Source organism: Haemorhous mexicanus, chromosome 26, assembly GCF_027477595.1.
Source record: "Haemorhous mexicanus isolate bHaeMex1 chromosome 26, bHaeMex1.pri, whole genome shotgun sequence".
NCBI classification, from domain to species: domain Eukaryota; kingdom Metazoa; phylum Chordata; class Aves; order Passeriformes; family Fringillidae; genus Haemorhous; species Haemorhous mexicanus.
The window spans coordinates 6,192,244-6,217,508 of NC_082366.1; the positions used below are offsets into that span (position 1 = coordinate 6,192,244).

The following is a 25,265-nucleotide window of genomic DNA, read 5'->3' on the forward strand; positions in this document are numbered from 1 at the left end:
TCCAGGGTCTTCTTCAGCTCCAGACTGACCTGGACTTCATCAGCTCCTGAAGATTTTTCAGGTGTGAAGGGTCAGGGTGGTTCTGCTCCAGCATTGCTGCACCCTCTGTGTTTAACCAAAGCCAGTCTGTGTGTAGAAAAGGAGTGGATCCACTGTAACTTCATCAGAGAAGGGAGCAACACACCCAAAATAATTTGGAGCTCACATGCCTTACTGAGCCAACTGTCAGCTATTTTGGGTCTTTCCTTTTTGGAATTACTCAACTTGGAATAATGATTTAATGCAGAAGCGGGGGTAGAGAATCTGTGTGTCAGATGTTAGGGCATTCACAGGGAAGGTGAGACATGAGTTCAGTTTCTGTTCCAGTTAATACTTATTTATATCAAAGGCAGTGGAGCAAAGTGTGATGTGAAGGATCCCTGCTCAGGCCTGTCACTGGCCTGGGCTTGCTGTGGAGACAGCTTCAAGACCATGGTTTTGAGATGGGACAGCAGGATGTAATTTCTGGCCAGGAAGTCTTGTCCTGGTGCTGCCTTATTCCCTTCTCTTCCACGCCCTTCACTATGTCAGTGTAATGGACTGCCTGGGAGAGAGGGATAATTCTTGAATTTCTTGGGGGAGTGTTCTTACCAAAGAGCAAAATCTTGGTGGCTACACCTCTAGGCATTGAACAGTGTTTATTCCTCACTGCCCAGCTGTTGTCATGCAATTTGTGCATCAAATGGAAATAAGAAAACTTTATCACATCTGCCTGTTTTTTGGCAGTGATGTTTTTTCCTCCTCTCCAGTTTATCCTGGATTGTTTGCATCTCCAAGGTTCATTTTGTCTTGCTTCAGTTCTGCTTAGTCCTTAGGAGTCCTCCCCAGCATCCAGCTCTGAGTTCATCCAGGCCTTTTTAGGTTTCCTTGCCAGCAGCTCAGCTCCAGGCTCTGTGAGCTGCAGCTCCCTCCTGTTCTGCTGTGCCAGCTTCCACCCTCCTGGAGGAGCTGCCTGCGTGCCCCTTTGTGTACCAACAGCACCATTCCCCCTGCTTTGCTCCTTTTGTGGAATAAAAAGCTCCTTCTGGCAGGAGCTGGTGGATGCAGCTGATGCAGGCTCAGCACCCAGCTGCTGCTCAGGGAACCTTCTGGCAGTGGCTTCAGCAGGCAGAGTGGCCTTGGATTGTCCCCAGAAACAGTGGCAGGTTCAGTCCCAGAGCTGGGGGAGGCTCCTGCAGGTACCCTGTAGAAGAGGTGAATGCCATGGTTTATTCCCTGCATGCCAAGCCTTTTCCAGCAGGTGTGAAGGCTCTGTTAAGCAGTCATAGCATGGTTTGGGTTGGAAGTGGCCTGAAGCATTTCCTCCCTGCACTGGTTGGTTTCTGTAGTATCTATAATTCCATCACAGTGGCATTCAGCATGATTTTCCTGTGTGCTGTCCAGCACATCACAGTGTAGGGCAGAGCAGAAAATACATGGGTTACAGAAGTGAGAGCATGAAACTTGCCATTGGGAAGCAAATATCCATGACTCTGCAGTGAGGCTAGGGATGAAACACTGCAGTGGGAATCTGTACCTTGGTTTTACAGTGATCTGCCCTCTTGGCTGCAGGGAGCTTAATGATTGAAGCCTTTTGTGTGTTAATTTTCCATTTCTAAGACCAGGGTGATTAAAAAACACTCAATGATTTGCCTTTTCTTTTGTGTATTTACCTTCAAGTTCAGCTTTCTGCATTAGGTAAGTACTAGGACAATGAAATGCAGATTTTAGCTGTGTGGTTGTGGTGCTGGCAGAGCATGGACTAACCCAGTTTGGGGTCCAGCAACAAAAAGACTGTTTGAAAATGAGTGCCTGAGCAGACATGTTCATGACCTCTGAGCTAAATTGTGTTCCTGACAAATACATGATGGAGTTTGAGTTGCAGTCCATTCAGATGTTTCAAGAAGATTGGTGTTTGCAGTGTCAAGAGTCTTCTGATTGCACAAGTGGAGTGATTACAAAACATGGATGAGGCTGGTACAGCTGGGACCCGAGTGCTGGTCACTGTTTTCTGTCAGGCTCTGGTGGGAGCTGCTGTAATCATGACACCCAAGCTGGAGTTATTTCTTGGCTGCTGAAGCTTTTCCAAAAGAAAGTTACCACTGAGAGCGTGTCCTCAGCATTTCTGGGCTGCTTGGTTCTCATGGGCCTTGTGGAGGGAATGGGGCTGGTGGTCTTCAAACCTTTTTCTTCTCTTTTTTTCTTCTGTTTTGCTTTTTTCTTTCCCCTTTTTCCCTTGGGCATCTAGCAGATCTGTATCCCAGAATGGCTGGGGTTGGATGGGACCTCAAAGCTCATCCAGTGCCACCCCTGCCATGGGCAGGGACACTTCCCACTAGACCAGCTTGCTCCAAGCCCTGTCCAGCCTGGCCTGGAGCACTTCCAGCAGTGGGGCAGCCCCAGCTGCTCTGTCCCAGTGCCTCACTCACCATGTGAATGGCACTGGTGGGTGTGACACCCCACCTGTGTCTGTGTGGCACACCTAGGACATCTCAGATACTGCTGGTTAGCAACACGTGCTTGCCTTGGCTTCTGCTCCTTTTCAGGTGGAAATGCAAGAATTTGGTCTGGAGTCATTTTTTCTAGCAGTTCCAGTTGCCCTGAAAGCAGCAGGTGGGATGAGCTGCAGTGCTGCACTGGAGGTGTGCCAGCAGGAGCAGGACTGCTATTGCAGAGTGCTCCTTTTGGAAGTTAGCCCCACTGAGCCTGACTTAAAGTTCAAGCTTTCCTGAAAGACAGAAATCTTTGCTAATTTTGAGATAGATCATTTGGGGTTAGACACTGATGTTTTCTATTCCTGACTTTGTACAGGTCTTGTAAAAATAGGAAGCATTAAACTAGGGTTGAAAACCAAGTTGTCCTTATTTATATCATAGATAAGGAATTAGATTGTTATAAGAGGTTCATGTGAGGGGCATGGATTTTTACTTCAATCTTCTTGTCAGGTTCAATGTTGAGGATTCTGAAATGATGTGATTTGAGGTTTGAGCATAGGATAGACTTATCTGTCCATCCAGTTGTTCTCCCAAGCCTCAAATGTTCATCAGGATCGTGGGCATTAGGTGCTTCAGTGCTTTGCTTAGCTCTGACCTTGTTTTGGTAGGCATGGAGCACTCAAACCTCTGCTTCCACTTGCAAGGACACCTCAATGTCAATTTTTAAAGTGAACAATAAAAACTCCCTTCACTTATTTTGTCCACTCATTTAAAAGTGTAACTCTTTATAACTTAATGCTCCTGTAATTTTAATTTTTTAAAAATTTTTTTAATGTGCATTTCTGTATGGTCCTGCAGGTGTTGGCTGATGCTGTTGCACGCTTGGTTGTAGATAAATTCAGTGATTTGACAGAAAATTTCTCATCTCCACATGCACGTCGAAAAGTCCTTGCTGGAATTGTCATGACAACAGGTAAATTTAAAAAAAAAGAGTAGTGTCTTGAATGCTTGAACATGAGAGCTCTGTTTGCATCTAGAAAACAAACTCTTTTCATCAAGCAGTGTTGAAATGTATTTTTACTGTTTAATCTTGAAGGTGGACTAAATATAGTAATTAAATCTGAAGTACTTACAGGAAAATTAGACCTGCAAATACTTCTTTTTCCACAGAGTCCCTGTCCTCAGAGTAGCTCACAAAATTCAGGTTTTAAAGCTAACCATGAAACTTAGGGAAAATAAAGATTCCCCATCAGAATTCCTGGTTTGGGCACATTATGTAACAATTACTCTTCTTTGCAAGGTTTTAAGATGTTGCCCTTTGTTGTTCTTGCTGCACTTTATTCTTAGTGCTCTGTTAGTCATTTCAGTAAAAATATCTGAGGAAAGCAGTTGATGTTTTGGCAGATGGCAGGGCTGTGCCCTTGTCAGCAGTGGTGCCCTGGCTCCCTGGCTGCTGACTCGAGATCCCTGCCTGTCCAAATCCCCCAGAGCACTCAGGCTCTGCCCCAAACTCCTCTGTGGCCGTGCTGCTGCTGAGTGTTCCTCATGTGAAGGTTTCTCTTGGTCCTCAGTCCATGTGACCCCTTGGTGCAGCTAATCATGAAACTTAGGGAAAATAAATAAAATTCCCTATTGGTATTCCTGGTTTGGGCACATTATGTAACAATTACTCTTCTTTCCAAGGTTTTAAGATGCTGCCCTTTGTTGTTCTTGCTGCACTTTATTCTTAGTGCTCTGTTAGTCATTTCAGTAAAAATATCTGAGGAAAGCAGTTGATGTTTTGGCAGGTGGCAGGGCTGTTCCCTTGTCAGCAGTGGTGCCCTGGCTCCCTGGCTGCTGACTCGAGATCCCTGCCTGTCCAAATCCCCCAGAGCACTCAGGTTCTGCCCCAAACTCATCTGTGGCCGTGCTGCTGCTGAGTGTTCCTCACGTGAAGGTTTCTCTTGGTCCTCAGTGCATGTGACCCCTTGGTGCAGTGTTCTTTTTGAGGCTGTCCCAGCTGTGTCCCCCTTCTTTTTGAGGCTGTCCCAGCTGTGTCCCCCTTCTTTTTGAGGCTGTCCCAGCTGTGTCCCCCTTCTTTTTGAGGCTGTCCCAGCTGTGTCCCCCTGATCTCTTGGCCCTTGGGAGGTTTGGGAAGCCTTGATGCTCCTCGAGCTCTGTTGAGCAGCAGCCAGACCCCCACCTGCTAATAACACTGTTTCAGCCCCAAATACATGAGGAACATGCTGTAGTTTTGTTTGTTTTGTTCTGTTTATTTGTGGTTTGTGACATTTAACAGGTTTTCATGCTATTTACAGCCCTGTGTGTGCCATTCTAAGAAGAATCATGTGCCAAAGAATTAAGACTGAACTGACATGTGAATGCCTTTTGATAAACTGAAGGAATGGCTTTACACAGAATGAGAGAGCATCTTGCCATGAGCACATCTGGGGAACACCTGGGATTAAATGAGCCCAGGGCACAGCCTTGTGGTACAGCTTGGTGCTTCTCCTCTGGCCCTGTGGGCTCAGGCTCATTTTAACTTGTTGGGCTTTTTTTCTCCCCTGAGTGTTTTGCCAAGTGGCATTTTGACCCATTTTTCATCATTCAGCTGGGTTTTTGAGTGATAAAGGCAGTTCTCTGCTAGAAAACACCCTCCCAACATACTTCTGCACGGAATGGTTTCATACCAAGAACTGCACTTTATACTTCAATCTTTGCAGTGATTTAAGCATTTCTATTTCTTTTTCCCCTAGTCTTCCTTGTCTTGTATTTGGCTCAAGACCCTTCCATAGCATTTTGCTGTTTAATAAACCAGTGCCCTTCAGATTTTTAAAGTGGCTGTGAATATCTGCACAGGTGACCAGAAGGTACAGCTGAAAGTTGTGGCAGGAAAAAAAGCACTTTGGATCTCAGGCTTTAATTATTCTTCTTGAAGCAGCACTTTGTACCTGCAGGTCTTCAATTTTTAACTTGTCTGAGCTCCAGCATGGACAGAGTAGTTCTCATAAGAGCCACTGATGGTGCTGGTGCAGGGAGGTATGGGTGAGTGAAGCTTTTGTTTTAAATAAGAGAAAATAATAAGAAAAAAGCATTTTCTTCTTAAATAAGAAGAACAAACATTTATTTTTTTTTAAATAAGCAAACCACCAAAAAAGAGAGCCTTGTTTGGGTTCTGCAAGAAGATCACTCAGTGCTTTATTTGTGATGGTAATTGTCTCCTTGCTGCAATTTTGTTTTGCAGGTACAGATGTGAAAGATGCCCTGGTGATAAGTGTTTCTACAGGAACAAAGTGCATCAATGGGGAGTACATGAGTGATCGTGGTCTTGCATTGAATGATTGCCATGCAGAAATCATAGCTCGACGGTGTCTGCTGAAATTCCTCTACACACAGCTTGAGCTTTACCTAAGGTGAGCTGCAGGGAAGAAGGTGATGAGCTGTCTGTGGAAAACATCTGTCTTCCTTATTTCAGTGTAAAGCACTCGTCCTGTTGCATTAGGAGGTGGAATTTAGAACTTGTGCCCTTTGCCCTGAGGTTTGAGTAGGACAAAACATTTATTCAGTGAGGTGGCAGTCGTGAGAGGGGAGGACAGGGAAAATAATTGGCAATCATTTTGTAAACTGTAAATGTATAAATCAAAATCATATGAAGTGGGCTAAAGGTTGCTGGTGTTTCCTTCAAGTGCCTGAAAGCTCTTGACATCTGGGATTGCCACAGGCTCTTTGTTTCCTGTCTCGATGTTCCTTTAATTTTGTTAATTGTCACAACTGGCAGGTTTATATTGCAGAAATTTCAGCCATCCTGTGTTTGTTTTTAATGCCTGTTAAGCCTGCCCAGCCTATGCCTATTTCCATGTTAATGTCAGTTTTGACTCCAGCTTTCTTCTCTGTTTCAGCAATAAAGAAGATCAGCAAAAATCCATTTTCATCAGGTCAGAGCAAGGCGGGTTTAAGCTGAAGGAGAATGTGCAGTTCCACCTCTATATCAGCACATCTCCTTGTGGTGATGCTCGGATTTTCTCACCCCATGAAGCAGCACAGGAGGGTATGGCAGCAGTCCTCCTCTTCCAGCCAAGGGAGCTTAAATTATTCTTGGGGCATGTACAAGTGGCACGGTTAAAATTTAGGTGTCTTCTTTCCTTTTAGCATAGAAGTGTGTTAGACAAAGATCTCTTCCAAAAAAATCTGGGCTGTTCTTCCTCTGTGGTAGAAGTTCAGTATAGAGTGATGAGCCCTGTGGTCTTGAAGAGGCTGATGCTAACTGAGATAAGCCAGTGAGTCAGCAAGTATTCCTACAGAACTAACCATCCCCTTTCCCTGTTTCCACCCTTTAACAGCAGTTCTCTGCCTGCCCCTTCCACAGTCTGCCCTTAACTTCATTTTAACACGCAGAGCAGAGCTGCAGAGCTGCCTGCTCCCACTGCTCCTTGGGTGAAAGTTGGTTTAACTGCAAGTGTGTTTGGAAGGCAGTTTTGGGAGAGGTGTCTGATGCTGTGGCTAAGTTGCCAAGAGCAGCAGGAGCTGTGATGCAAGCCAGCAGTAACTGCAGGCAGATAGCTCCAGTCAGTCCTCCTTCCTAGGACTCTGCTGGAAAACCCTTTGAGAAGGCTCCTCAGCTGATCCTCAGTGTTTCTTGTCCTTCAGACCAGGGGGACAGACACCCGAACCGCAAGGCCCGAGGGCAGCTGCGGACCAAGATCGAGTCTGGGGAAGGAACCATCCCTGTGCGCTCCACCAGCACCATCCAGACCTGGGATGGGGTGCTGCAAGGGGAGAGGCTGCTGACCATGTCCTGCAGTGACAAGATAGCCAGGTGAGACAGAATGGCTCGGGTGTTAGTGCTGAAGGAGGGCCTGGGACAAGGGGAGAGGCCTTAAGCTGCAGCAGGGCTGGGTTGGGTGGGATGCTGGAAAGGAATTCTTCCCTGTGAGGGTGCTGAGGCACAGGCACAGGGTGCCCAGAGCAGCTGTGGCTTCTCTGCCCCATCCCTTCTCTGCCCCATCCCTTCTCTGCCCCATCCCTTCTCTGCCCCATCCCTTCTCTGCCCCATCCCTTCTCTGCCCCATCCCTGCCTTAAGCTGCAGCAGGGCTGGGTTGGGTGGGATGCTGGAAAGGAGTTCTTCCCTGTGAGGGTGCTGAGGCACTGGCACAGGGTGCCCAGAGCAGCTGTGGCTTCTCTGCCCCATCCCTTCTCTGCCCCATCCCTTCTCTGCCCCATCCCTTCTCTGCCCCATCCCTTCTCTGCCCCATCCCTGCCTTAAGCTGCAGCAGGGCTGGGTTGGGTGGGATGCTGGAAAGGAATTCTTCCCTGTGGGGGTGCTGAGGCACTGGCACAGGGTGCCCAGAGCAGCTGTGGCTTCTCTGCCCCATCCCTGGAAGTGTTCAAGCCAAGGCTGGATGATGCTTGGAGCAACCTGGGCTAGTGGGAGGTGTCCCTGCCCGTGGCAGAGGGGTGGAATAAGATCATCTTGAAGGTCCTTCCAATCCCAACCCTGTGGTTCCTACGAGAGAGGAGGGGTGTGTGGTACCCACAGTGGATGTGCAGGGAGCTGATGGGCTTGTCTCACTGCTCAGACATGGTGTGAGGGTGGCTGTCACCCCTGTGACACAGCTCTGTTCTTCACCTGCAGCTGGTGTCACAGCTTTTGCTGCGTGCAGAGACAAGGTGCAGTCACTCTGTGCCATGACAGCTTTGTATTTGTGTCACTGGGGAGTAGCAGAGGAATGTTGTAGATTTTTCCCCCCTAAAGTAGTGCAGCATTAGGAGAGCAGTACAATAAGTCTGTTGCATTACTTAGATTTGAATAACTTCTCTGGTGGTATCTGCCCCTGCCCCATCATGGGAAATGTGCAGTCAGGTTGGGTGGAGCAGCCTGGTCTAGTTGAAAGTGTCCCTGCCCATGGCACAGGCATGGAACAGGACAAGCTTTGAAGTCCCTTCCAACCCAAACCATTCCATGATAGTAAAGATTCCTACATTTTCCATGCATAGTTTAGATTTTTATTGTTTTTTATGGTGAAAAGTGTCCCTGTTAAAAAATCCTAATCGATGGGCACTTCTAGTTCTTGCTCTAGAATTGTAACTATATTTTAAATATTTTATTGAAATTAAGTATTTTGTTTCCAGAACATTATTTTAATTTATATTTCATCAATTTCCTTTTTTGTTGTTCTTTTTGACACAGATTGAAATATTTTTCTTGTTTGGTTTCAGAATCATTCAGCAGTAGTAATCTTTAACAAGCACTGGAAGAATGAGAGAGTTGCAACATCATAATTTTTTTTGAGTCTGCATGTTTGCAGCCTTTGTGCTCTTGCAAAGTAGCTGAGAAATGCCAAATTTTTCAGCTAATGATATTTAGTTATTTTCACTGATATGTGTGCTATATATGTTTTAATTAAAAGAGCTCTGCTGGTTTCTCAAGTCACTGTTAGCCTGATTTAAAGTTTATTAACGATATTAAGTTGGAGCTATTCTTGTGAACCACCTGTGCCAAATGAGGAATAGAGGAGGGAGGTGATATAATGGCTTTGCTCCTTCAGGATGCTCAGAATAAGTTCAGTGCTGTCACAGACAATTGTTTTTGCTCACCTTAGACAAGCATGGCAGGTGTTTCCAGTGAGAAGGATTACACTGGGGCAGTTCCCCTGCCCGTTTCCCTGGCTGTTCTTTCCCCTCTGTGCCTCTTTAGCTGCCTGACTTCAGGCATTTCAGTGTCTGTGGATGTGCTGCAGCATTCCTGTGTTCTGCTCTTGCTTGTTCTTTAGCTCCCAGGTCTGGGTTTGTGAGCTGCACTTAGGTCACTTCACTTGTTGAACTCTTTTCTGATGCTATTTTTAGTGTGAAGAAAAAACAAAAATCCATTGTTTAAATGCTCCACTGGAAAGACAGCACTGACTTGAAGTTTCCTGCAGTGCATTTTGCTTTTCCTGCCCTGCACTGCATGGCCTCTAGTGAAATACAGCATTTGGCCCCTGAATTTCAGAAGAAGTGTTGCCTTCAGTAAAGGTTAATGCTATTTTGGCAGCAGTTGTTGGTGTGAGTTCTGACAATCTGTGTTTGTAAGCTGGAGGATGAGGCAGTTTTACCACTCCTGGAGGTGATGCCTGTGGCCTTTTGAAAACTGGTGTGTGGTGGTGGTTCCTTCTCAGTTTATATTCTTAAAAGTTGTTGGAGTGTACATGCTGATGGAAGTGAGATATTCCTGTTTGACAGAAGTGCAGGAGAAAAAAGGAACGAGGAGAAAGGACTGCATGGAGACTTTCTTTCACTGTGCTGTGATCTGCAGGGCACAGCCATAATAAATCAGGCTGAGGGGCCTGGGGAGCTCAGCCTGAAGGAAAGGGGGCTCAGGGCTGCCCTCCTTGCTCCCCACAGCTCCCTGGGGGAGGGCAGACTCAGCTGAGGGCTGGTCTCAAAGGCCAGCAGCAGGGGAAGTGGCCTCAAGCTGTGCCAGGGCAGGTTCAGGTGGGCTAGGGGGGAAAATGTGGCCAGGCACTGAAGAGGCTGCCCAGGGAAGGGGTGGAGAGTCCTGGAAGTGTCCAGAAGGTGGATGTGGCACCTGGGAACAGGGTGAGCAGGGTGGTGCTGGGCAGGGTTAGGGGTTGGCCTTGGTGATTTTAGAGGGCTTTTCCAGCCTCAGTGGTTTTGTGATTCCTCTGGGTTTGATGTTTGTCTCTGCACTGTAACCAGTTTCTGATAGAAGAATACATTTCTCTAGAGAAGCAGATGTTCTTTTGTTTCACCCATGAAATTCAAAGCTAGCTTTATAAATCTGATCACCACCCAGCCCTGAAAAGGAGGAGTTTGGTTGTGTGAGTGGTTTCTGCAGAGCTTGCACAGCCCAGTGCTCTGAGCCCAGCAGGAGCACGTGCTGGGCTGCCAGAGGGGATTCAGAACAAAAACAGCAAAGCAGCAAAGCAGGGCTGGGCCCAGGAGCATCAGCTCATCCAGTCCTCTCTGCAGAGGCTGGCTCAGCTCTCCCCACTCCTCTAGTCAGAACTTCACAAGAGAAATGTCAGCTTTCATTTTCTGCACCAGAGAAGGTCACCAGCTGTGGGGGGAAGCAGCAAAACACCAGCTCTGGAAATACTGAGGTCAGAAGTAAGGCAAAAGGTCTGGCTGAGGGTTTGTTTAGGGAGTAAGGGCTTGCCAGAGGAGTGCTTTGGTCTATTTAAAATGTCTACCATCACCTGGGCACTGATCTTGTAGTGTAAAATGGGATGTGCCTTGTCTTTGCAATGCTCAGTCTTGAGTTCTCTTTCCAGATGTTTCTTCCATAGTGTTACCTGTGTCTGTAGCAGTCAGGAAGGCATATTGGTCCTGGGAAGAAACAATTTTCACTTGATATCTTTACTCCGACATTTGGTTGCTGATTGTGTCCTCAGTCTTGTAAAAAAGATGCCTTTATTCCATGTAAAATGCACCTCATATACTAGCACAGTATTTTTACTCACCTGTTGAGGCCAGGTGTTTTAGTGATGGGTGGGTAAATTCATGCAGATTGCCTCCATTTTCATCATCACTAAAGATATGCAAGGAAATCGTTTCTTTGGATTATAATCTCTGTTTTACCATTTTTATATTAAAGAAAGAAGCATGTAGCAAGTCCTGCAGGCAGCCTGTGTGGCTCAGTTACTGCAGCAGGGAAGCAGTTGTGGTGTGGAGTTGCTGGCCTACAAGGATGCTGCTGTGCCTCCTGCCCAGCACAGGCTGCAGGAAGCACTGTCAGCAGCTTCTGAATTCCCTCTTTTCCTAGGAGAGCCTTGCAGCCTGCTATAGCTTGGGCTTTTTGACAGGGACAGCCATTCTGGGGAGCAGGAGAGCTGCTGGTGTGCCCCTCTGTTTTATCCCAGCACCAAAGGAAACTCCTGCTGGTTGTGTGTGCCTTTGTAACTGGACTGCAGCTCCAGGTTGGACAGGGCTTGGAGCAGCCTGGTGTAGCTTAACCCCCCATGGCAGGGTTAAACCAGGTTCTGTTCAAGGTCCCTTCCAAGCCAAACCATTCTAGGATTCCAAGACTGACATGTGCTGTTCTCACAATTGCTCAGAGGAAGGCAGTGAAAATACTCTGCAGGAGATGCTGAGGTTTTCAAAGGTGTTTTGTGTGACAGTTACAGAGACATTGAGAGCCAAAACTTTGTCAAATGAGCACAATTTTGACAGAAAGTCAAAATGAGGATTTTGCTCCTAGGCAGTCTGTATCCCTGCCACCAGACCTGATCCAGTGTAAATCACAGGGATTCATGTTTGGAATCCGTGAAGGGCTCAAGGGAGCAAGGGCTGAATGCATTCTTGGCATGTTTGCAGCTCTCACAGTGGGTTTTGTCCCTGCCCACGGCTGTGGCAGGCAGTGCACACGCCCTTTGTGCCAGCAGGGTGTGGCCCCTTGGGCCAGGGCTGCCAGGAGAGGCCTTTCCCTGGAGGTCTGGCAGAGAATCCTTCTGTGCTCTGGAAGGGTGCTCCTCTCCCTGCCAGGTGTCTTCTGCAGGTGCCAGCTGCTGTTTCTGGTGGAGGATCTCCCAGTTTGGCTTTCTCCCATTGGATGATCCTGTCCCTCTCTGGCACTGGAGTGCTGGCAAATGCATCACCAGATGTGTTAGCAGGGGTACAGGTTACAGAGTGCTCCTGGTCCAGGTTGTTTTACTCAGGGTTATGCTGAGTGTCCCCTAAGCTGATCTCTGACATTCTGGCAGGTTATGCTACCATGGTCATGTGCTAGTCAGGAGGAAGGGTTGGAAGTCTGGTCCATTGTGATTAACTGCTGTTATGTCTGGCAGATGTTACTTGTTTCATTAAAAAGAAAGTGTTTTTTTGTTTTTTGTTTTGTTTTGTTTTTCCCTCCCTCTTAGGTGGAACGTATTGGGTATTCAAGGAGCCTTACTTAGCCTCTTTGTGGAGCCAATTTACTTCTCTAGCATCATCTTGGGGAGTTTATATCATGGGGATCATCTATCCAGAGCCGTTTACCAGAGGATAGCAGAGATAGAAGACCTACCACCTCTTTATACACTCAACAGACCTTTACTTAGTGGCAAGTATCTCATGGAGGAGGCCGTGCCGGTAACTAAGTCTGTTCCAGTAGCAATGTGATTTTGTAGCTCTCAAAGCCTTGCAAACTGTGTGCTGTGAGTGAACTGCTTGCTGCTTGCAATAGAGAAGCTGTTGTCCAAACCATGACACAGAGCCCTAGTCAGAAATAACCATAGCAAGGACCTTGAAATGCTGGGATGAAACTCGGGTGAGTTTCCACACCATTCCTGCTTGGAGCATGTCCTAGGAAGATGTGAGGGGACTTGAAGGCTTAGGGGAATCTCCTCCCACCTGTGGAATAGTGTGTTAGCACTCACTGTCACTTCTCTTGCACTGCAGATTTTTGGGGAGTGGTCCCTTCATCTCTCAGCTTGATTCACCATTTTTAGGTCAATAACCAGCTTGGAATGGACAGAGATAAACCTCACCTGCCTGAAATTCTAAAATGGCTTCTTACAGCAATGCTCTGAAAGCTTTAAAGCTGAAATCCCATCTCCCTCTCACTGTGTTTATTGCTTTGTTCTGTAGAGATCAGCTTTTGGCATGTGTTTATTTCCCAGGGAAGAAAAAGCAGCTCATAATTTTAAAGCATGTTTAAAGTTTGACATGAATTTTTAAAAAATATTTAGGGAGGGAGTGGGGGGAAGAGCACTGTGAACAATGAGTATTTCTTTAGGTAAGAAAGGTGATAAGGATTCCCTGAACTAGGATGTATGAAAATGTTAAATAATGTATTTGTCCTTATATTAGCAAGTAAGTAACAGTTGCAACACTCTGTACCAAAGATCTGATAGTTTTGTGGGCATAGTAGCTGATGTATGGAGTGTTTCTGCCTGAATTTGGGAATTTTTATCCGTCCTTCAAGACAGCAGGTTTGTGGCAGGGTGAGAAGCATTTTTGTTATCCTTTTCACAGCATGTAGCAGTACCTTGTCTTCTTGAAAATCATCTTTGTGCAATGGTGCTATCATCTATTTCCCATGAAAGAGAGCCATCTGTTTAAACAGTTGAGCCAGGACTTGCTGTGCAGCAGAGGGAGTTTGGAAATGTTCTCAGCTGTGGAGTTCTCACAAAAATACACATCTCAAAAATGTACAGAAAGGTTCTTTAGGAGCTTGGGCTGAGAACTGTGTTGGTGCATTTTCTTTCACTGATTCAGTCTTGAAAGGTGATTTTCTGACCTCTGCTGTTGGATTCAGCTGGGGCATTCCTGTGGCTGCCCATGTGCTCTTGGATTCACATCTTTTTCAGTGTGTTCTTACCTAGGAGAAGTGTGGCAGAAATACCTGTCTCCAGTTCTGGGTTCTTTCTTGTATCACACACCCCCCAAACTCTTGAGATTTATTGCCACCAGGGGGATGAACTAGAACAGAACTACCTGTGGTGTCCCACTGTCCTGCCTGTTAAGCTGAGAAAATACTGTAAAAACAGGTTCTCTTCCTCTAATAAAGCAAATTTTCTGTCTGCTGGGGCACCTGCATTAAGTCAAAATTATTTTGAGTTAGTTTGTACTGCTAAAAATTGTCTTGGATCATCTTTGTTTGTTTATAAGAGTTTGTACTTAGCCCTTTTGCCAGCAGATGGAATCATAGAATCATGAAGGTTGTGAAAGACCCCAAGATCATTGAACCAGCCATGAGCCCAGCACTGCCCTGTCCCCCACTAGCACACCCCCAAATATTCAGTTCCAGGGGGACCATGCACACCTGAGCAGGTGTTTTTCAGCTGAGGGATGCAGGGAATCTGTCTGTTCAAAGAGAACTCCCTCCTGCAAGCCTTGGTTGCAGGATCCAGCTTGGAGGGCAGCTGAGCTCTCCCTGAGAGGTGGCCACCCCACCTGAAGAGAAGGCAGGTTTGAATCTTGGAAATTTGTAGAATAATCTGAAAAAACAATTGATTTCTCAGTCAGAGTGAGGGTGGTTGGATAAATCAGCCAATGCCAAGCTGCCCACTTGCAGGGTGACCTGCACAAGCTCTTGTTGAGAGGGAGCTGGGCATGCAGGAGTTCACCTGGGCTGAAGCCCGAGTCAGGTACCCAGATCTTTGTGTTTACAGATGCTGAGCATCCTTTCAGTTGCTCATTCCTGGTTCCATTTTTTGAAATGCTTTCAGCTTTTTGCCATCCTCGGCCTCCTTGAGAAAGGAGGGCTGTGGAATGTGCCAAGGTTTGTGCAAGGAGTTCCCTTTTCTGCTGATTTCCTGCATCAGATGTTCCTGAGTGCTGTGAGATCCAGGCCACAAGCAGTGGTCATGGCTCTCAGTTTTCTGTGCCTCTGAGATATTCCTTCCTACATAACTCCTGGTGTTTGCAGGCTGAAGTGTCTTAGTCCACGTTGTTGTTCCTCCACAGAGACCCTTTCACCAAAGGATCATTTTGCACCCATTCTTGTGCTGGTGAGACCAGGGCAGCAGCTGATGTTGAGGGTGAAGCAGCAGTGCTGCTCCATGCATTCTCTTCACTTCCCTGGTCCTTCACTGGCAATTCCTGACATTCACCTTGGTACTGCTGGGGGCTGACCTGGCCTTTGGGTGGAACTGAAAATGAGAAACTGAAATCTCATTCCTGAATGCCAGCATTGAACTCCAAGTCCAGCACTCCTTCTGCAAGATTGCACTGGGTTTTTTACTAGTTTTTTTCCTTTGAGGAGTTTCATCTGCCTTTTTATTGCCTGGACACCCAGTATGGGAGATTTTTTCTGCTGCTTTTTGCTTTTGCTCCTCTTATTGCTGTTTAAAAATAATTTAGTATCATCAGTGATCCTACCTCAGTTTTTTCCCCCCCACATCCCAGCTCTGCCCTGAGCTGGAGGCTCTCTCTCTTCCCAAAGAGATCATCTTTATCCAAGTGTTAGTGAATTTGTTTTTGGGGTGGACAAAAGTAAATCCTTCAGCAGAACTTGTGGGGATTTTTTTATGTGCCTGTTCCCTTGGTACTTGATCCTCCTGTTCACATTGCTGCCTGTGTCCTTTTCCATGGAGCTTGTTTTAGCTCTCTCCTCAAAGATCTGTCCAACCCCATTATTTATCCAAGCAGTGGCACAAAGAGCTGTGACCTTTGCTTTTGTTTATTACAGCCCTTTGTAATAATACTTCACAATGAGTTCTGAGCAACGTTCTCTAAAGAGCTTTAGTTCATTCAGTTTTCAAAGAAGAGTAAAATATTTGATTTTCCAGCCTGAATTTCATTTCTGTTACCAATCTCAGCACGCTGTGCTATATTCATGTCTACATTTTGAGGGGGAAGATATCACCCACCTAAAGTTGGACCAAATGCTTTGATTTTGAGATGACCTTTATTCCCTGTCCCTGCTTCTTGTGATCCACCATCAGGGACTCCTTTGACATCTCTCCAGGCTTCTTGCATTCCAATAAGCAGCTGAATGGGTTGTTATTAATTAAATCTATTTGAAATTCTAAATCTGGGTTGGTTTTGGTGGGTTTAAAAGAAAATTAATAAATTCATCAAAAACCAGGCATAGAATCATAGAATTGCAGTGGAAATGTAGTGCATGCTGGATGTTCAGCTTTGTCATCTTTATTTGACTTGCTTGTGGGACTGGTTGTGATATCAGAAGTGTTTTGGGGTACTTGATGGCATCTCTCTGATCCCTGAACTTGTTTAATAGTGTATGGAATGAAAGAAAAGGTAGGAGTACAGATGTCATTAAAGAAAAAAAAGGCAAAAAATTGTCATGAGGCATCAATTTCTTACCACTTTTGCCTCAGTACTTTTGGTAAAACCAACTTTTGTACCAACACTCATTTTCTTCAGCTTATATTTTAAGGAATAGTAGGTTATTTTCTGTTATTATTCAGTTAATTATTTCTCATCAGTCATAGTGACAAGATTGATCCAAACCAAGGCTAAAAATACAACAGCTTCAGTGGTTTATATTTCAAAGAGTTTCTTTGTTTATTAAATGAGGAATTGATGATAGGAAGCAAACTGAATTTTGCTGGGTCATTCTGACCTTGCCCACTCTGAGTGCTGGGCCCAGAGGTGCCACGAGACTGAGCCAGGTGAGCCAGTCCTGCTCCCAGGTGCCCAGCTTTATTAGACTGTGTTCCAGATTCCTGCTGTCTTGCTTATGCTCAATTTCCACAAATTCTTTAGGTTTTATTAAGTGTAGGACCTGGCCTAACAGGAGACTTGAGCTAGGTTCTCAGTGGGAGCTGCCTTCAAGTAAAAGTGGGGTTTATATTTACCTGAAAGAGCAGATTGCCCTGGTGCTCTGCTCTCTCCTGGTGAGGTGAAATAGAAATAGAGTTTTGCCACCCTGCAGTGTCTGAGGAGTCACACGTGCCTGGCAGCAGCTGCTGTCACCTCCACTGTGTGTAGTCCAGCTTGGAGCACTGTTGTGGGCAATAAATCCTGCCCTGGGCAGGCAGCCAGACTCTGTTTGCACTTGGGTGGGATTGTGGTGGCTTTGCTGCTCTGTCCCTGCAGGTAGAGCCACAGCTGGAAGATGTCACCTAACTGAACACCTGAGCCAAGTGATTTGAGTGCTGTTTGGAATCCTGTGGTTCCCTGTCTCTGGGCTCAGTGCAGCACTGGGCCTGTCAGGGGGGGAGTCAGCTGGAGCTCAGTGGATTTGTGCTGGAAGACCCAAATGTCTGCCAGCTCTGGCTTTGTGCAGGTGCTGAGCACGGGGCTCGCTCGCAGCACAATCCCAGGGTGGTTTGTGTTGGAAGGGACTGTAAAGCTCATCTCATTCCACCCCCCCAGGTTGCTCCAAGCCTGTCCAGCCTGGCCATGAACACTTGCAGGGTTCATAGATATTTGGAAGTGAGGTGAGCCCCATGAACTCCTGCCACAGGGCTCTCCTCTGCCAAGGAGGCTGCTTTCTCCAGAGGTGCACACTCGCCCTAGAGAGCACTTTAGCCAGAACGAGAGTGAGATGTCACTCTGAGTGGGTGAGGAATCTGCAGGAGAAAGCCCTCAAAGTGAAAGATCTGCTTCTAAGACTGTTCACCCTCCACCACAAAACCAAAAGCCGAGCGTTGCTGTTTGTCACCATCACGAACCATCTCTTTTCTTGCAGGTATCAGCAACGCCGAGGCCCGCCAGCCCGGGAAAGCCCCGAACTTCAGCGTGAACTGGACAGTGGGGGACTCTGGCCTGGAGGTCATTAATGCCACCACGGGCAAGGACGAGCTGGGCCGCGCCTCGCGCCTCTGCAAGCACGCCTTCTACAGCCGCTGGCTGCGCATCCACGGCAAGGTACGGCCAGCACCCTGCTCCCGGGGCTGGGGACAGCCCTGGCTGCTCTGTGCTCGGCCTGCCTGGCTCTGAGGGCTCTCTGAGGCTGCAGACAGCCTCGGGATGGTCAGGCCCAGCCATCAGCACAGCAGCACCATGATCGCGTTAAACCGTGCTCTCTGCGCCACACCCACGCATTGTTGGGACATTGCCAGGGATGCTGAGCCCACTGCTTCCCTGGGCAGCCTGTCCCAGTGCCTTGCAACCCTTCCTGTGGATGTTTTTCTCTAATATCTAATGAAATCCCTAATATCTAATTCTCTAGTATCTAATGAATTCCCTAATATCTAATTCTCTAGTATCTAACAAATTCCCTAATATCTCAGCCTGTTTTAAGCTGAGCTTCGTGTTTTCCCTAGTATCTAATGAATTCCCTAGTATCTAATTCCCCAATATCTAATGAAACCCCTAGTATCTAATTCCCTAATATTTAATGAATTCCCTAGTATCTAATTCCCCAATATCGAGTGAATTCCCTAGTATCCAATTCCCCAATATCTAATGAATTCCCTGGTATCTAATTCCCCAATAACTAATGAATTCCCTAGTATCTAATTCCCTAATATCTAATGAATTCCCTAGTATCTAATTCCCCAATATCTAATGAATTCCCTAGTATCTAATTCCCCAATATCTAATGAATTCCCTAGTATCTAATTCCCCAATATCTAGTGAATTCCCCAGTATCTAATTCCCTAATATCTAATGAAACCCCTAGTATCTAATTCCCCAATATCTAATGAATTCCCTAGTATCTAATTCCCCAATATCTAATGAATTCCCTAGTATCTAATTCCCCAATATCTAGTGAATTCCCTAGTATCTAATTCTCTAATATCTAATGAATTCCCTGGTATCTAATTCCCCAATATCTAATGAATTCCCTAGTATCTAATGCCCCAATATCTAATGAATTCCCTAGTATCTAATTCTCTAATATCTAATGAATTCCTTAGTATCTAATTCCCCAATATCTAATGAATTCCTTAGTATCTAATTCCCCAATATCGAATGAATTCCCTAGTATCTAATGCCCCAATATCTAATGAATTCCCTAGTATCTAATTCCCCAATATCTAATGAATTCCCTAGTATCTAATTCCCCTAATATCCAATGAATTCCCTAGTATCTAATTCTCTAATATTTAATGAATTCCCTAGTATCTAATTCCCTAATATCTAATGAATTCCCTAGTATCTAATTCTCTAATATCTTTGGAAGGATAATTCCATTTTCACTGCTGAGGTTTCACTGTTTATCTCACCAAGAAAGCTTCCAGGAGGTACATCTGTGGCTTTTTGGCCTCAGCATTTTGTTTGACAGATCCTTACCTTGTTTTAACATTGTCTGTTTGAACACCTCAGTCTCTCTGGTGCTGTTTGGCTTAATGGGGTCTTGTCTCTGTCCTTGTCCTGTCCCTGTCCCCTCAGCTTTCCTCCAGCCTGCGCTCCAAGATCCTCAAGCCCAACCTGTACCACGACACCAAGCAAGGAGCCACGGAGTACCAGAGTGCAAAGGAGTGTTTGTTCAGAGCCTTCCTGAAGGCAGGACTCGGAGCCTGGGTGGAGAAGCCCATAGAACAGGATCAGTTTTCTCTCACAGTCTGACTGACAAACTGCACTCCACTTGGGAAGGGGAGCTGTTCTGCAGATTCTTGGTGTCCAGCGTTGCTTTCTGGCATCTCCACAGCTGTCAAAAACATCTTTGGAGTTGGGTTCCTTTGGGTTTTCTTTAAAACTTCACAGTAGCTGTTTCTGTTTTGCCTAAGTATCGAAACTCAATGATGATGCAACACATAATTGTATATTTTGTTATAGGAAAGTAATTTCTGGTGTATTTCTAGAAATACTTTTACTGTAGAAAACTTGCAGTAAGGCTGTCCTTACTGTATACAATGACTCATTTTTTCTGGGTTAAAATAATTTCTTTTTTAATTCAACGTCATCAAGTGCATGAAGAAATTAATAGTTTCTCTAGGTTTTACACCACACTTTTAGGAAGTAGCTTAATTTTTAAAAAAGAAGATAGGTGACAAAGCTGATTCTACTCCTCTGTTCACTTGTTTTTCAACTGCAGATATTTTTAGTACATAGACCACAGAGGTGGAATGGAGTCTGGACAGCTAGTTTTTTTTCCCAATTCCTTGCTCTCTAAAACCAGCTGCTGAAAATTTCATGTCTTTGATGTATGTATTTATTAGTCTGTGAGCCAGTTTTTAACATGCAGCTTTTTATTCTGTTTTTAAAAATACATTTACCTCCCATTTATACCCATTGTGAAGTCTTCATTTTTTTTTACCATTGTAAACTGGAAACAGCAAAATAATTATTTGTGAGTTATGAAGTTTAGTGTGTCTCATGCAGAAGCCTGATTAGAATTAGGTGATTTGTGTATCCCAGGAACTCATCTGAATACAATCTTAACTGTAACAGCTTTAAAAAAATCTGCTGATTTTAAGGGCACCAAGCCTGAGTTGCCAAAACCAGTGACTACTTGTTGGGTATTAATTGCTCTCCTGTAGAAACCCTTGTAACAGAGAAACCAATCCTTAACACGTATTTCCTGTGAGTTATATCTGCTTCCAGCCAGATTGTCGTGTCTGAGGTTCCCTCCTGCCTTTGGGCTGTCATGTGGGATGGCCATCGTGCAGCTGACTAGGTAAGTTGCTCTCAGATGTGTGTCCATCTCCTCTGACTGTTCCTTCAGAAAGTTTTCCCTGGAGGTGTGGACACTTCTGCTTTATGTCAGAGAGAAAGGTGGAAGTGAGATCCTGAGGTTTGATGAGCTGCTGTGTGGAGGGAGCACCTCAGCAAGTCAGCTTGGGGGGTTGAAGGCTTTGCTATGAGCCCACTTCTGCTCACTCAGGAATGCTGGGGGAAGCTGTTCTCACCTTCAGAGCCTGCTCAGACATCCTCCAGGTCTCTGGGTTCATGTGCTGGGAGGAAGGCCCTGAGCTGCAAGCAGGGCTTTGGGCTGGTGCTGTGGGTGAGCAAGGTGAGCAAGCCTTCCTCTGGGCAGACAGGAGAGGCTCTGACCTGGCTCCCCCAGGGAATGGCTGCTTCCAGAGGTTACTGCCTTTTCCAGAGCCTGGGGGGGAAGGGCTGGGTTAATTCACCTTTCTGGTGGCTTCAGGCACCCTGGGAGCTTCTCACTGAAGCTGAGACACTCCTGGGCTCTGCAGGCTCTTGGGGTCATCAGGGGAGGTACAGAGTGACCTCTGCCAAACCCTGTGAGCTTCTCACTGAAGCTGAGACACTCCTGGGCTCTGCAGGCTCTTGGGGCCATCAGGAGAGGTGCATTCTGACCCCTGCCAAACCCTGGGAGCTTCTCACTGAAGCTGAGAGCTCTGCCATGGCTCTGCAGGCTCTTGGGGCCATCAGGAGAGGTGCAGAGTGACCCCTGCCAAACCCTGTGAGCTTCTCACTGAAGCTGAGACACTCCTGCAGGCTCTTGGGGCCATCAGGGGAGGTGCAGAGTGACCTTTGCCAAACCCTGTGAGCTTCTCTCTGAAGCTGAGACACTCCTGTCCTCTCTGCAGGCTCTTGGGGTCATCAGGAGAGGTGCAGAGTGACCCCTGCCAAACCCTGTGAGCTTCTCTCTGAAGCTGAGACACTCCTGCAGGCTCTTGGGGCCATCAGGGGAGGTGCAGAGTGACCCCTGCCAAGCCCTGGGAGCTTCTCACTGAAGCTGAGACACTCCTGGGCTCTGCAGGCTCTTGGGGCCATCATCCACCAAGGTGCATTCTGAGCTCTGCCAGAACAGGAATTCAGTTGTGTGGGGTTGGATTCTGTGAGCTCAGGGACACCAGTCGTGGGAGTGACCTTGTCTTGGTCTCCTGCACAAGTTCTGCTCGGGGCTGCAGGGAGTGTGGGGAAATGTTCCTTTTCCTGAGGAAAAGGTGGGCAGGCTGTTTCCTTGGAGTCATTATTGCTCTCAGGTGAAATACACATTTCTAAGGGACTCTTTCAAAAGGTGGTGTCTCTCTGAATTTTTTTTTTGAGGACTAGGAAAGTAGTAGCTCAAACTATTTTTTTTAGTTAACTCAAAAATATGAACAAAATATTTAAATAGTATTGTAGACATAGTTTTTTAGCTGTTGGAAGGAACTATTAACATTAAACTGCAATGGAAATAGGTTCCATGCCAGAATCTGGGAGCTGCTTCCATTCTTTTACTTTTTATTTTTTTCCCCTTATATTTGATTGAATATTTATATAATTATTTTGATTGAATATTTACATAATTATAATTGAGTATTTGTCTCAGGATCTTCAAAGGACTTAGAGTAACAACTTTAATGTTGATGAATACTTGAAATTGAATTTAAGGTGGTTTTTTTTTCTCCAGATGGCAGTCTGGCTTATAGTAAAGTTTTATAGGTTAGGTAAATAGATAATTTAAAATTTAGATGTTTAAAAAATATATATATATATATGTATGTTCTGCAGGATCATTTTAAGAAGATCTGGGCCTAAAGGTTAACACTTGAAATGTTGCTTATGGCTGTACTCAGGGCTGGTGATTGTTGATAATTTAGTGGCTGTGGGTGCTGGTGTGTAGGAGCTGTCAGCAGTGGGGTGGGAGCAGGGACTCTGCTGCCTTGGGGACTTACAGCACTGGGGTTTCTGCACAGCTGGCAATCCCATTCTTGTCTTGGGGACATGTTTTCATGGCTGGGTACTGCCCAGGGAGCTCTGGAGTAGAAGGGTTTGGTGTGCAGTTCCTCTGATTGTAGGAGAAGTAGCAGCTGAAAGGCTCAGGATGAGGGCACTGGGGTTTATTCCATCAGGGCAGGCCTGGAGACAGGCTGGGGGAGCTGCAGGGCCTGTGTGGGGTGATGGGGAGTGGGGCTGTGCTTTAGGGGCACTCTGGGGTGATGGGGAGTGGGGCTGTGCTTTAGGGGCACTCTGGGGTGATGGGGAGTGGGGCTGTGCTTTAGGGGCACTTTGGGGTGATGGGGAGTGGGGCTGTGCTTTAGGGGCACTTTGGGGTGATGGGGAGTGGGGCTGTGCTTTAGGGGCACACTTTGGGGTGATGGGGAGTGGGGCTGTGCTTTAGGGACAGTCTGGGGTGATGGGGAGTGGGGCTGTGCTTTAGGGGCACACTTTGGGGTGATGGGGAGTGGGGCTGTGCTTTAGGGACACAGTTTGGGGTGATGGGGAGTGGGGCTGTGCTTTAGGGACACACTGGGGTGATGGGGAGTGGGGCTGTGCTTTAGGGACACACTGGGGTGATGGGGAGTGGGGCTGTGCTTTAGGGGCACTCTGGGGTGATGGGGAGTGGGGCTGTGCTTTAGGGACAGTCTGGGGTGATGGGGAGTGGGGCTGTGCTTTAGGGGCACTTTGGGGTGATGGGGAGTGGGGCTGTGCTTTAGGGGCACACTGGGGTGATGGGGAGTGGGGCTGTGCTTTAGGGGCACAGTTTGGGGTGATGGGGAGTGGGGCTGTGCTTTAGGGGCACTTTGGGGTGATGGGGAGTGGGGCTGTGCTTTAGGGGCACTCTGGGGTGATGGGGAGTGGGGCTGTGCTTTAGGGACAGTCTGGGGTGATGGGGAGTGGGGCTGTGCTTTAGGGGCACTTTGGGGTGATGGGGAGTGGGGCTGTGCTTTAGGGGCACTTTGGGGTGATGGGGAGTGGGGCTGTGCAAATTACCAGCTAGGAATTGAGAATGTGGTCTAAGAACTGCTTGGTCGTGGTCACCACATAATTAAATCTTGAGTTTTTTAGGTATCAGTAGTTCTCAGAGTAGTTTTATTTCCATTCCTTTAATTAATGTTTGGAAGGCTCATGCTTGCAGAGAAGCTGCACTTTGAATTCTTTCCAATTTCATCATCATTAATTGTCCACTGTGAAAATTAGCCCAAAGTTTACTGAAAAGGAAGGAGAGCTGCAATTCAGGTAGAGAGTCAGAACCAAAATCTCTCATGTTATTTAAAACCTAAAACCCCACAGAAATAATAGGTATAAAATAGAACTCTTCTGTCTCAGAATCACTGCCTGGCTTTTGTTGGGTCTCTTCATCCATTTATTTATTTGTTTTCTAACACAAATTGTTTTCAGCTGAGCTGAAATGTTTCCACCTTGACTTTGTGTTGGGAGAGGAGCTCCTGTTTCTCCTGGAGCTAGAGCTGGCAGAGGCACAGGGGTTTCTGTGTGTGCCTCTGAGGCTTTGGAGGCTCCTTGGGCTTGCTGCTCTTGCTCTGTGCAAAGAGCTGCAGTGTCTGCAGCAGTTTTGGGCTGATTCCCTGTGGGAGAAGTTGGACAGGCTGGTGTTTGCAGCTGCAGGAATGGGGGGGTCACCCCAGCAGTGTTTTTTCCTGGAATGGGATGAACTCTGCAGTTTTCCCTCAGTGCATCCCCTGGCATTGTGTGCTCGAGCCCCTGAGTGCTTCCAATCAAAAACTCTTTTCCACAGCTGCTGTCTAGCTGGGAATGACAGAAACCAGTCAGCAGGGGCCTGCAGGACCTGAGTGGGGCTGGGATCCTGGGGCTGGCAGGGCTCTGGGGCCAGGGAGGGCACCCAGCCCTCGATGGATCAGGTCACTGTGCTGTGCTTCTCTGCCCCTTTCAGTCCAGGGCCTGTCCCCCTGCCCGGGGATGAGCTGCACCAACAGCATTTGTCTTTGCAGCAGTGGGTTTGTGGGTAGCTGTGCTTTGTGTTCTTGTCATTCCAGAGGGGAGGAATTGAGGGCTGTGTTTACAGCCTCAGCAGATAGAACAGTTGAAGTAATCCCTGTTCTCTGGAGGGAAAGCTCCTCAGCTGGTGTCACTCTGTGTTTTTATTTTTTAATCTCTTCCTCACTGTCACACCAGTATCATTCCTGTTGCAGTTTGGCTGAGGTGTCCTCAACAAGTTCAAGATCCAACGTGTGTGTGTGATATGTATTTATACCCCCCTGTATAATATTGCTGTATATTATTTGCATCAAGCAGTTACTCTGCCCTGTGTGACAGTGCAACCACATCAGCTTTACCCACCTGGTGCAGGTGATTAAAGAACACTGGCAGATGCTGTCCTTGACACTTCCTCTGTTCATGACCCCACACTTGAGGAGGAGGCCTGGTTACACCTCTGGTTTGTCACCTTCCTTCCAGCACTCCTGTCCCTCTCCAGTGTCCCTGCTGAAGCACAACCCCTCGGTCGAGCATTTGAAGCAATGACTGTTTTGCACACTACCTTGCTTTGTTTAAGTAATGTTTGTACAGAGATTTCAAAATATAAAGAGCTATATAATTGCTAAGTTTCATTATTTATTTTTTTCATGTCAGTGTTGCTGGTGACAGCAAAACAACGAGTGAAATGTCACGAGGTACTGGGCATGTCCTTAAGGTGGTGGATTTGTTATGTCCTGGAGAGCTGCTGAGAGGGTGGGCAAGGGGAGGGCAAGTGACACTCTGTGACTCCAGTGTAGACACATGGCCTGTGTCAGGGGCTGTGCCACCTCTGGTGTGTTTCAAAACTGTCATTTTGCACTCAAATCCCAAGTGGGATCCCCAAAACCTGCGGGTGGTCACCAGGGTTATCCCCCCAGCACGTG

General features: G+C 46.7%; 1 protein-coding gene across 2 annotated transcripts in view; it reads left to right on the forward strand.

Annotated features, from left to right (window-relative positions):
• ADARB1 (adenosine deaminase RNA specific B1) overlaps window positions 1–19,995 on the forward strand; it is a 55,373-nt gene extending 35,378 nt beyond the window's left edge. For both annotated transcript variants that reach the window (XM_059868334.1, XM_059868333.1), the window contains exons 5-11: window positions 3,312–3,426; window positions 5,677–5,845; window positions 6,332–6,480; window positions 7,080–7,248; window positions 12,288–12,469; window positions 17,510–17,688; window positions 19,159–19,995. In XM_059868334.1, the coding sequence (XP_059724317.1) occupies window positions 3,312–3,426; window positions 5,677–5,845; window positions 6,332–6,480; window positions 7,080–7,248; window positions 12,288–12,469; window positions 17,510–17,688; window positions 19,159–19,335 (1,140 nt within the window). In that variant the 3' untranslated portion in view covers window positions 19,336–19,995. The remainder of the gene's footprint in view (window positions 1–3,311; window positions 3,427–5,676; window positions 5,846–6,331; window positions 6,481–7,079; window positions 7,249–12,287; window positions 12,470–17,509; window positions 17,689–19,158) is intronic.
• The last annotated feature ends 5,270 nt before the right edge of the window (window positions 19,996–25,265 follow it).